We start from the raw sequence: 12,953 nt of genomic DNA on the forward strand, positions 1-12,953 counted from the left end.
AACTTTTTACCACAGTGCCAACTTTAGGTAAATTGGTACCTAATAAACTTATCTATTGTTACTAAAGGAAAGTACTATATAATGATCCCCCGGGGTAAAATGATCCCTCAATGTCTTAAGTGAACCATATTAAAGCCACCAAGTAAATTTATCGATAGATGACTTCCGCGTGATTCCTAATTTTGATCTATGGTAAGACTTTAAACGTAAAATTTCTTTTTTGTTGGCTGGTTGTTTTTCTCTTGGATTCTGTTGACTTTTAATAATATTTAAGGTTAGTTTTTAAGACGATATTCAAATATGTCGCTACGGGTAAAATGATTCCTTTTATATGCGGTAAAATCATCCCTATTATGTGTGTAAAATTGTAATAGGTAAAATGCTATGTGGCTGGTCTTGAATGTGTTGATTTAGATGATTTTACCAAAGATTTTTGTATCCATATTAATCATTGATGTAATGTAAAAGAACAGTAAATATTTTATGTGAACTGTTTGGTAAAAAATACAATGGGATCATTTTACCCACTTTTCTAACAAGGCCGGTCAAAATGATTTCTTTTGATGAATATAGTTCTGTATAGTTCTAAAAATTTGAACAGATCAAAAGAAATTGACATGCCAATATTGTAACACTTGAATAAAGAAAACAAAAATATTTCAACGCTCGTTGTACAAGTCTCGCTTTTTAGTTGAGTTAGTATCAAGTATGTGCTTTTTGTGTGTGGCAACTTTTCCGCCCCTCTTTCCCCATTTTTGCACTACAAAATCATGTTTATAAGCACATTTTTGTTTGAACAAAAATGTTTTGACAAAAACACATTTTCATCCAAAAGTATGAAACATTAAATCAGGTATGAAACATTAAATCAATACAAAAACCATATAACTTGCAGAAATTCACTTTATTGTTTTATGTAGAAAAAATAACTAACAATAATTTTTTTTAAATAATTAAATAATAAAATAATTTATAAAAAATTGAAAAAAAGTTATTTTAAAAAATATTTCAACTGTTTATATGATGTATTTTGAATAAGTGTTATATTTAAATTTACACATAGTTGAAATACTTTTTTTACTTATATAAAAAAAATATAATAAAACATTGTAAAAAAATTTAATTAATTAGTTAATAATTGTAATAATATCCCACTGTTTTTTTTTTTTTTTTCATTTGAGAACAAACAAAAACCCGACAAACTTTATAATTAATATCCATACACTCTAAATTAATCAAACGAAATATTAATTAAGTGCAATATTATTAATCAAACAAAAAATAACGAAAAAAGAAACTACATATGGAAAAAGTGTATAAGAAAGAGAAAATAGATTTTTCACACTTTTTTTGGTTCAGTTATTAAATAAAATCATGATCCTTTAATTCATTGCCTATTTTGTCATTTTTATATCATTAAAAACATTTAGCTATATTTGAAAATGTGTATAATTTGAAAATTTTTGTTTATAGCTCCAGCTTATTTGTAGCTAAATATTTTTATCTATGACATGTGTCCCAAAAATCAATCATCAAATTCATATTAGCCAAATATTAAAGCATAACAATAAAAAACCCAAAGTAAATATGCCAAATAGAACGATGCGGTATTTATTATAAAAATGTTTGCTGCAATTTTTGGCTATACGAATTCGAGTCCACTTGTCTTACTGATGTACCAAAACAGTTTGACTACCAGTAATATCACTGATTTGACGTGACGTAAATGTAGCAACAAGTTTTCGATCACCTGGGCGTCGTGGAATAAACATTTCAGTGAAGGATACCAGTTCACCGGGTCGGCAGTCACGATAGCGTACACGGCGTGGTCGTTGTAATCCAGGACCTTCCACAGTCCAGTAACATTCAGTCAATGGTATGTTCAATGGATTTTGGAAGCTGCAAAATGAAATTACAATATTAAGTTTGACGTAAATAAAAATGCATACTAGCTTTTACGGAGAAAAATTGCTATATTCAATGAGTCAGAGATTGTTTAAGTTTGCAATTTATCTTTTAAATAAAAATAAAATTTGTTTTAGATCTATTTTCAAATTGTCGGTCTTTTAATATTTGTTTCCAAATTTTATGTAATTTATGATTGTAATTACTGATTTAACTAATTTAATTTTTTCTTTAATTTATTGCGTTTTAATAAGTGGTTAGCGCTGTATTTGTTTTCAGCAGCTGGCATTTGTTTCAAAAAATAAAAATAAATCATTAAAAAATATAATAAAATCAATAATTTGGATTTATGCCAAATTTCATGCTAACAATAATGCAACATACTTTGAATCAAAATAAATATTTAAAATATGAACCACAAATAAATTTTTTTATTACAAACCTGAATGTTGCGTTACATTCTTGTCCCACTCTTGGGCTACCACGAATTTGTACCGACATTCTTGGTTTCATCAAATGGAAATCATCCTCTTCACTCCATGTTTGTTTTGTTTCTTTCACAGTTGCCAAAGCATAAATTTTAATTAATGATTGATCTACTAATTTTTCTAAATATTCATTTTGTGAGACATGTATTTTAAGCACTTCACGTTGATTTGGTCGTACAACAAATTCACCTTGGGCTCGTTTTAGACGACAAGCAGTGGTTCCAGTATAGTATACAGACTGGCATGATAAGAATGCTTGAATTGTTCGGATATCGTTCGATTTATTCTAAACAAACAAAATGAACATAAAATTATTATATTAACAAATTTTTACACTATATTATAGGCGATTCAAAAATAGTATACTTTTACAATATTAAAGCATAAGTTTATCAAAACAAGATAATCCTTCACAAAAGTAGGCAAAAGTTTATAGAAGCATATGGTCAGAGATTTTGCATTTTTGAAAAATACAATGATAAAGTTTTGGTTTACTATTTTCATATTTTTAGAACCCATGCCGATATTTGTAAGCATATTTTCGAATCACCTATAGAAGTAATAAGTATTCTCCTACTAACAAATCGAAAATTAATTTCCAAGGAATTTTTACGTTCTAAGATACCTTGAATTGAATAATGCTATTTTAGTCATTGGTCTGTATGTATCTTGCGAACAATAAAATTGCAACACAATCTAAACATCAGATATATTTGGCGGTTAAAAATACACATTTTTTAATGTGTGTTTTAATGCAACCAAATATATCTGATATACACACAAAGTTATGTATAAAGTTTTAGTGGTATTTCTGAATTTCCACAAAAAAAAAAAATGAATTCTTACATGAATATTAATGATGACATCAAAGCTTTGACCGAATGGAACAAATTCAATATCAACTAAATCGAAGAATACATCTTCGTGCATTGAATCAGGATAATCATAGTATTGCTGTGCCCGTGAAACTCCTCGTACTGCATTAAATACAGACAAACGTTGATCATGAGATCCTTCGACATTTTTATATTCTTGAGTAATATCTTGCATATCATTATCCCCTTCATCATCATCGCGATCAGGACGTTTAGAGACAATACGACGTCCCACTCTAAACATTTCCAATTTGATATGATGGTTAATATACTATCAAACTAACTAAATAGCTGGCAAATACTTACTGGTATTGGTTAATAGATAGTCTTGAGAATCCCCAATCGGAGTTATCGTCTTCTTGGAAGTGGCATACATCGGCATTCATTTCAGAGAAAATGAATGGAGTATCATAAGAGAAACCAATTTCACCACGCCTAATTGCCTCCAAAGATGCTGGACCACATCGATAAAAGTTGTCACTGTCTTCTTGAGGTGTTGGATCAATAACTTGCCAACCACCATAACCTGGTGGTAAATCAGGTCGTGCCATCCAAACATCATTCCACACATGGAAGTTCCAACATGAATCATTGCAATCACCATCGGGGCCATGCAATATTTCATTACCATCGCGATCAAAGTACCTTTAAACATTAAAATTAACGTATAAACAACAGTCAAAATAGCGTTACAAATATTTAAACCACACTAACTTGTCAATTGTCAAAGATCTATTTGTGTCATGGGCAGAAACGTAGTTGGTTACAGATCTACATGGGATACCCAATGCCCGACAGATAGTAACACAAGCCGCAGAGAATACCCAACATTGTCCATATCTTACTGGGCGACCGCCTTCTTGTAAATATCGTTCCATAATTGCAACAGTACCTGTCCAAGAACATGGATTGGTTCCATCATGATACATACAATCCCATCGACCTTCTAATAGACCGCAATCGTCCATAGAGTTGATCTTTCGAAAATAATTACGGTCATATTTATTTCTGTTAGAGTATGCGAATAAATTTTTACGATTACGTGAAAATGCACTCACAACAGATGATATAGCTCGGACTACTTGCACCGGAGAGCCTCGATCTGGATGGGGTAAATTTGATTGTTCTAATAAATACATAACCGCTGGTAAGACGACGTCATCGAATTGGCCGTAGACCCAACGGCGACCACGTGGATGCCTGTAAGAGCCACACCAAATTTTACCAGTTTCATTTAACACATATTCCCGGCGTTGTGTCTCATTTTCCATGTAAACAGGATCGTCCCTACACCAAGGATTGAACAGAACATAAATGTCATCTTCACATTCGTAATCGTATCGTAATTCTCGTTGTCCTTGGCGGCTTGTTTCAATTGTGCAGTGCCAAATACCAACTTGAGCAGTACATGGAATGTACACTTGTAATGTAATTGTATTCGAGTCCTGTCGATGGATGTTTGCACTCCACCGAAGTCTATCAGAGGGTCCTAAATTGTCATGTTGGTGGGTCACAGGAAGAATAACACGGGTACCTTTTGTCACAGTTGGTTTTGGACCTAAAAATCATCAAATGTAAGATAATATTTCTAAAAAATTCAAAACCGTATTGTACCGTTGAATTTCTTACCAAATCCAAAGTTAACGCGAACAACATCACGTTGTGGTTCAAACGGACGATCAAATCGAATTGCAAAGAAGAATGTTTGACCACGACGATAAATTGGTGTTGGTGGGTTGTCTTGTATTAATTCATACATTTCAGTATGGTGTTCTTTCGAATTATCCTGTGCATAAAATTCGGTTAGTTCAACTTTGATTGGTTCTTGTCCATGTGGTACGATTCCACTTGGTGGGGTCGATTGTGAGCCAGATTGCGAGAACCAGCTATGAAATGGCTGCTCAAATCGACGGCGACGATCATGTTCAATATTAAAACGATTCATCAGGCTTCTAGACCAATTTCTGCAATCAACACGTGGTAATCCACGTGAAACGCTAAAGTTTTGATTGCCAGTTTCGTTAATAGTTCTATTACGATCTGCAGCCGATCCAAATCCACCACTAAACCCATAAAACGATGGTCCATAACGGAATGTTTGAATACGGTGGCCAGATGGTGTATATCCATAGCTCGAATAGTGATTACCAAAAGTATCATAACGATCATAACGACTTCCTGGTGACCCATAAAGTTGTAGCGAAGTACAACCATACCGATCCATATAACGATCTACGCTTGACACATAACGATCAGTTGAACCATAGCGATCAGTAGACCCATAACGATCAGTTGAACCATAACGATCTGTCGATCCATAACGGTCATCGGAGGATCGATAACGGTCTTGAGGGGCAAAACGATCGGGAGATCCATAACGATCTGACGATGATCCGAATCGGTCAGTTCCAATTAAACGATCAGGATTATACTGCCCATCGTAGGTTCCTGAACCAAATGACCCGGAAGATCCTTGACGATTATAATTTAAATTTTGGGTAGATATTGGTGTTGGACTTGAAGTCCTAGCTGGTTGGCCAAATGGAGAACTTGGACGGTGTGGGACAGACATTGAAACTGATGTTATTTCCTGATGAAAATTAATCAATTTAAAAAACAACTCTTTGCGAAATTTTTTGTGTCTTAGAAAGAATCGTAATTTTTCTAAGGCACTTTGAACACGCAATAAATTATTACCGTAATAAGAATCACTTTTGTAAACTAACTTTAACAATGATCGATTCAGGAACTGTGGAAGTACTTATAAAACGAGGTACTTCCAGATTTTGGTCACTCACAATGCTACAAAATGCTGCAGACACTACTCTGATCACAACATCCGCTGTTGTGGTTGTCTTTACATCTCTCTACAGCCCTTTATATATGCAAATGCGAAGAAGATGATGAATATGGATGTTATCACCCCCAAACGATTTGTTGACACGGTCAATAATTTTTAATTCAAGTTTTTATTGTATTATAATATAAAATATCTAAATAATTCTTTCCCTCGCACTTGGGTATTAAATTCGTGTAAATATAATATTTTTATCTAAATAGTTTGTTTTAAAAAATGTAGAAAATAAGTATGCTAAATTTCATTAAAAGTATACTTAATGTTATTTTTGCCATGGAACCGTTTGGCAACCAAATATTTTCAGAAATATGTCTTATGATTATCAAATCTTAACTGCCTCTGAATCTGTTTCACCGAATATCAGAACACCAGCATCGAATATGGTGAGATAATCTAGCAACTTCAATGTAGCATTAGTTTCAATTATACAATAGTCCATGGCTCAAAACTGCAATTTTAGGATGGTCAGAAGCATAAGAAAGCATGAGTTTCATTTTCTTCCTTTTTCACAGTAAAATACTAAACTCTTCGAAAAAACGTGGAAAATAATAGATTTTTCGGAAATGATCCTTTTTTTTGCACATACAAACTTGTTATTCTACAGGTAAAAAGCTAAAAATTGGCACAGATAGCATTACTGCTTTTCTTCGGCATTGCTAGATTTCACCTAATTTGATGGAATATTAAAGCAAGTAATATCTCTTCTTAATTTTTCTTGATTTTTTGGATAAATATCACTCTTTTAAGGGCGAGTATTGCATTCAATCGAGGGGGGAAGGCTGTTGCATTCAAAATGTCTATTTCTAAAAGGTTAGAGAAATTCATAGAGACAAGCAAGCATCCCATATGACACGATATTTGTTTATAGAATCATAAATTTCGATGCAATAAAAAAAAAATTCCCTTCCATCCACTACATCCTTGATCCATAGAAAGAACCCCAAGTCTAATTTACAGATGTTTTTGTGATATTATATTCTACATAACAATAACTTTAACAGCAAATTAAAGGCTTTTGGTTACTATTGCTTAAGACCCAAGTTTTCGACAGCAAAATTTATTTACTTATCACGATTTTTCTCGAGTCTAACAGGATATTTTCGAGCTCTGTAAGTGTATTTGTAAAATGAAAATATAAATTTATTACAGGCATAGGTGTCCACAGCCAATTTGTTCTTAAGAATTAGGTACATTTGATAATAATAAATTATAGCACACGAGCAATGCCAAGTGCAGGTAATTTAATAATTAATGGTACCTATATAATAATAAAAGAAGAAGCATTGAATTTCTTTTAAAATGTTCATAAACCGGGACGTCAAAATCTAAGTCTTCTACAATTACCATAAGTCGGCGACACTATTGTACGAAAGAAATGAAATTGTAGACGATGTTAAACGGTGGTTGACCCAAAGAGACAGCTAGCTAATCATACCATAAAGTCTTCTTATTTTAAATTTTATTTCTTGTTACAATTATTTACAATGATCAAAGGATTCGCATAGCCTACAATATTTTGCAAATTTAGTTACTAGCCCATGATTACGCATTAGTCATACTGCAACCCTTGATTAAGACATAGATCGAATAAGCACAGACCTATGGCCCTCGATCAAAAATAGGCACCCACTAAATACTAGAAAAACCCACCTTTTATCAAAATATCTCAATAAGCTAGATGCGGATTAAGAAATTTTTCGCCCGTGGACAGTTTTAAGAATTTTGCACCCCTCTCTAATCTTGTTGATTAGATTATAAGGGAGAAACACCATATCCATAGGTGACTTTTGAATATTTAAGGTGTTAAAATCAATTCGCATTATGAAAATGTGCGTTTTCCATGAAAACGTAAACAGTAAGATATAGAAAAGTTAATAATATTTGATAAAGAATTACATTTTACATCTGCTGTTGACATATAAAACAGGGTGTTCAATTTAAATTAAACAAATTATTACCGTTAAAATCTTGTAATTTTTTAGTCATAATTTTAGGACAACCTGTATACGTAATTCAATTATTCACAATTGCGACATGAAACTCAATCGATTAGCAGACTCCGAATTTGGTTTGAAAAACGGAAATAAGCCTTGAGAATTTAAACGTTAAAATTGTTACAAAATTTTCAGAAAATACAAAATATTTCGAAAACCGTGAAGTTAAAATGAAATGAATGGTGAAACACACTTCTTTTTATCGTAGAACCTGAAAATGAAATAATATACAGGGTGTTCCATTGTAAAAAACACAAATTTAATACTTTTCGTCTTTTCCGGTCATCCTGTATATTACGAAAATAATTTTAAAATGTACAGCCAATAATCCTGTATCTATTCCAGAAAGAAAATTTTCTTAGAATCAAGCGGTTTAGCCGTAATCTTCCGTGTTGTTTCACGTGAATAACCTGGGTTTTTATTTTACCATTTATGTGTAAAAAAAAAAAAAAAAACAAATATCACACCTATTTAATACATATTTTATTATTTTTAATAAATGGGAATGTTTTATGGCAAGGCAAATTTGTAAACTGGAGTTAACTCACTTTTGTACACAATAAATACTTGGCTCAGGGAAAAAAATATTATTTTTTAATTTTTTGTAGGTATATATATTAGGTATTCGGTAATAAAGAGCAGAATAATATTAAGAATATATCGGTAAAGTTTTACTGATATAGTCTCTGGTAAAGGGACAATAGTAGAAAACAGTCGATCTCAAAAACAGCTGAAATTGAAAAAAGATTGAAAATTTTATGTTACTGTTGGGTTCAATTTTTTTTACTTTGCTGTACGCACATTCATTGCGACGCCGGTTATTTTACAATATTCACTCCTAACCATGAATATACTTAACAACCAACGCGTCGCTAACCATATACACTTTTCCACCTGCTTCCAATTAACAACCAACAAAACATATCGGTAAGCGTACTTACCTGCACTGTAAACAAACTAATGCGTCATAACATTATAAATGTCAAAAATGGTTAATAAAAAAAATGAGAATGTATACTTTATTTGCTACAAATGTTGAATATACTTATAAAAATTTATTCTGTTCAAAAATTACAGCATTTATTTTGTTTACAACAATTGTAACAATTGTATTTCCATTGATTGTTGCGTATCGAAGTCGTGGTATGTATGGAAACATTGGAATATAATTTTATAAACTAAGAGCTAAATGTAAAATTTTAGAATTAAAAGATAACAACAAATTTGTTACAATGGAAAAAATCATTTTATGTCTAGGCAAAAGTTATTTAAAAACTCCTCCTAAAGCGTTTACGGGTATAATTTTTGATTATGCAGACTTCTAAAATTCCATAGTTTATGGCATCATGAAGTAATTTAAAGTACATTACTTTACAAATTTCAAATTGGTATATTTCGAAAACGACGTGATATGTCGTTTTTTATTAAACATTATGGGTTAAAAATTTACGCAATCCTTGATTTTACAAAAATAATTTTCACATTTGTGTCTCATACTTTCTTGTTACCTTTTGGATCCAAAATTTTAGCTCGCTCTTGTACAATGTAGCATATTGTTTAAAAGCATTAAACTTTTGTTTTTCCTAAGGGTTTTGGATAAAACAGGATGTATTTTATGAACAGCCACAAATTCATTACAAATTTCAATATTTGTTTATTGGTATAACAAATAAATTTGAGGAGCCAATAATATGCAGTAATTTTTTGGAACATAAACAATTATTAAATAGTTTTGATAGATGTAATTCAATTGAAGTATGTTCGAAATAAATAATATCCAGAAAGTATCATTGTTTAAAAACTAATTTGGAATCGTTTTAGGTTGAAGAAATGGATATTAATGAAGATGGGATTAATGATAAGTTAATATTTCGACTACATTTCGATAAAAACAAAATTGAATTACATTCGATAACTCTGTTATTGCCAATTGATTATCAATTAAGTGTAAGTTAATATGTTTATCATAAAATTGATTGATCTATTTACATTTTTCATAACTGAACATCTTTTTTTTTATTACTTAGACAACTTATTAGACATAACTGAAGTTCATAAATATTCTGTTAAAATAATATTCTAAGGTAGTACATTCGTAAATCTACTTTTCTTTAATTGCTAATTGCCCTTGCTAATTGCTAAATTAAAATCTTTTTTTCCATATAGTAAAAGAAGAATTAGATATCAAAACTGGAACTTTTTGTGTGGTTTAGATGTACCAATTATCTAAAAGTGACAAGTTTTACATCATAACTTAAAAACTTTAGCACTTTTGACGCGTATTACTTCACTTCAAACTTTACTATCGATTTTTGCTGTAAATACAACAGATCAAAACGTTAATGTGTTCAATGTGTATGTATGTCTGTCTGTGGCATCGTAGCTTCTAAACAGAGTGTTCTTAGCTATGTTTCAAAGGCGAGTTTAAGGTTCCGTAGCTGAGTGATTCAAGAGTTCTTTAAAATTTTATTTAATATTATTTTAAATATAATTTGTAACAAGTTATGGATAGGGTCTGATGCGACCCATGAGGTCCACACAACTACCCAGTATAAAAAATACAAAAAAATAATAACTCAACCGACTTGAAAAGACTTGACCGAATGTTATGAAATTTCTTTTCGGATCATATGTTGCCGTTAATACGCTTCGATCGACACCTCAACGAAGTCTAGAGCATTTTTTGTTCGCTCGATATCGATCAGGAAATAATTTTAAATAAACTCTATCGACTCGAAACGATTCAACCGAACGAACGTACTTCTTCTTCAAATTGGTGTTAATGACTTGTCCTGACCATGAAACGTAAAGATATTTTGAAAATTTTTATTTCGAAAATCGGATCCATTACAATAATTTTCTATACTGAGAGTTAATAATGATTATAAGCTAAATCATGTATCAGATAAAAGTAAGAAAGATAATGCTATCATTCTTTGGATAAATTTTATAATTATCAAAAATTTATTAATTAAATTTGAAAACCTCGAATATGCGTAAAAAAAATTTTTCATTAAAACAGTTATAACTTAAATTTTGTAAAGAAAAAAAAAGTATGATGATTTTCGCAAAAAAATTTGAATTTGATGCATCCATAAAAAACCGGAAATCTTTCAAAAACCAAAGTTAACGAATCGTGGCGTTAGAAGTACCTATACTGAATGCAATTTATTAAATATTTATAATAATGATAATTCATTTTTCATCTTTTTACAGACCGTATGTCCATTACGAATGCAATCATTAATTACAGTTCAAAAAGATATTACTTATCCAACAGAACAAATGCAATTTATTGGAGATCTAAATATCAAACAAAAATCACCATTGAATTGTTATTTAAATTTCGAAGACACAAGTTACAATTACTCAGCTTTAACATTAAAAACGATAAACGATTACGATCCGTTCAATATGTTCAAAATTTTTTCAGAATATTCAGAACGGAAATGTAAGTAATTTTGTTTTAACTTACGTAATGTCTTACTTAATGTTATTAAATTCTTTGTTTTAATTATATTTTTTTAAATACGTTTATTTTTTAGTTGCGACTGTTTTCGGTAATTCTTACACGTTTTCTAAACCAGGAAAATCATCAACTTTTCAATTAGAGGTAACCGTGCACTATACAGAAAATGCAATACGTTACAGTTCAAGTTTCTTTCAATTACTGAAATGGGCTTGGATTCAATATTTGCCCATTTATTTAATAACAGCTTGGCTTATGAAAAAATTTCAATATTTTATAATTGAAAGTAATTTAGTGACAACCTTTAAATTAACTCCATGGGAAAATGAAAATAATTATTACTAACATTATGTGTATCCTGTTTAACAGTGTCATGAGATCTTTCTCTGCCAGTTTTTGCCACAAAAATATCCAAAGTTACATTATTGATTTTCCAACATTCTGTCCATGATATACATATATTTTAGACATAAAAAATTGCTTCCAATGCGAAAGAAATTACCGATAACTGAAATGCCTAAATTAAAGAAAAAATTGAATCTAGTCATAAAACATAACTCTTCAGACGAAACTGCATCGCGTCCAACGTCCAGTTAATACTCCCATGTATTTTATTGTCAGTCTTTGCCACAATAATGTCCAAAGTTACTTTATTGATGCTCTAGCCATTTATCATGGAGTATTACATATATAGGTTTTATTTTGAACTATTTCTGTGCTGAAGTTAGCAGCTCGCCTTTTTCATAAAGCAACTGATCATCAAATTAAAATTAAAACAGAAATCGTTTATATTTTTCCGCTATAATAACACGTTTTGCCATTTTGACTGAAGTTTGAGTAGGGGATACCAAATCCTAGATTTTTTTACACATACTTACGAAATCGAATCTCATGTACGTAATTTATTTGAAGACTGACGTCTTTCATTTTGAAATCGAGTTTTGTATATTTTAGAATTATGTACCTTCTTTTAATCTAGTCTTATTAACTAAAAATTTAATGTACTTAAATCATTGTAAAAAAAAACAATTATCTCTATCAAAACATTCGGACTATCATCGTTTTTTTCTTTTCTCTACTTATTAAACAATTTTTAATAAAATCGATTACACATTTGTATTGCTGAGAAAACTTTTAAAATTTTATCTGTCGATAAAAGAATATTAAATATTTAATTCTGAGTATTACAAATATTTAAAATTAAGATTTAATAATTTAAGACATAAAGACGTATTCACTAGTCCGTCCTAAAATTTATGTTCAAAATGACTCAAGATTTATATCGCAGAATTATAATTATTTAACGAATTATTTTTGAAGAAACATTAAAATTTTGAAATATCGTATGGCAGAATAAAAAATAAT

The 12,953-nt window shown here is 30.6% G+C and overlaps 2 protein-coding genes across 3 annotated transcripts; one reads left to right on the forward strand and one right to left on the reverse strand.

Annotated features, from left to right (window-relative positions):
* Window positions 1–1,478: 1,478 nt before the first annotated feature.
* On the reverse strand, window positions 1,479–6,105 carry LOC123302856 (hemocyte protein-glutamine gamma-glutamyltransferase-like). 2 transcript variants are annotated; one of them, XM_044885959.1, is made up of 8 exons: window positions 5,966–6,105; window positions 4,898–5,858; window positions 4,327–4,826; window positions 3,983–4,245; window positions 3,575–3,913; window positions 3,240–3,504; window positions 2,348–2,679; window positions 1,479–1,899 (listed from the first exon to the last, which is right to left on the reverse strand). In XM_044885959.1, the coding sequence occupies exons 2-8, from the start codon at window positions 5,838–5,840 to the stop codon at window positions 1,668–1,670; spliced, it is 2,874 nt and encodes a 957-aa protein (XP_044741894.1). In that variant the 5' UTR covers window positions 5,841–5,858; window positions 5,966–6,105; the 3' UTR covers window positions 1,479–1,667. The 2 variants fall into 2 exon arrangements, with proteins under 2 accessions (XP_044741894.1, XP_044741886.1); XM_044885951.1 differs by having other exon boundaries at window positions 3,983–4,826.
* A 2,933-nt stretch (window positions 6,106–9,038) lies between these two features.
* On the forward strand, window positions 9,039–12,185 carry LOC123292393 (transmembrane protein 231). Its single transcript, XM_044873035.1, has 6 exons — window positions 9,039–9,262; window positions 9,708–9,874; window positions 9,941–10,066; window positions 11,336–11,570; window positions 11,665–11,732; window positions 12,084–12,185. The coding sequence occupies exons 1-6, from the start codon at window positions 9,124–9,126 to the stop codon at window positions 12,183–12,185; spliced, it is 837 nt and encodes a 278-aa protein (XP_044728970.1). The 5' UTR covers window positions 9,039–9,123.
* Window positions 12,186–12,953: the final 768 nt, after the last annotated feature.

This window comes from Chrysoperla carnea, chromosome 1 (genome assembly GCF_905475395.1).
Source record: "Chrysoperla carnea chromosome 1, inChrCarn1.1, whole genome shotgun sequence".
NCBI lineage: Eukaryota > Metazoa > Arthropoda > Insecta > Neuroptera > Chrysopidae > Chrysoperla > Chrysoperla carnea.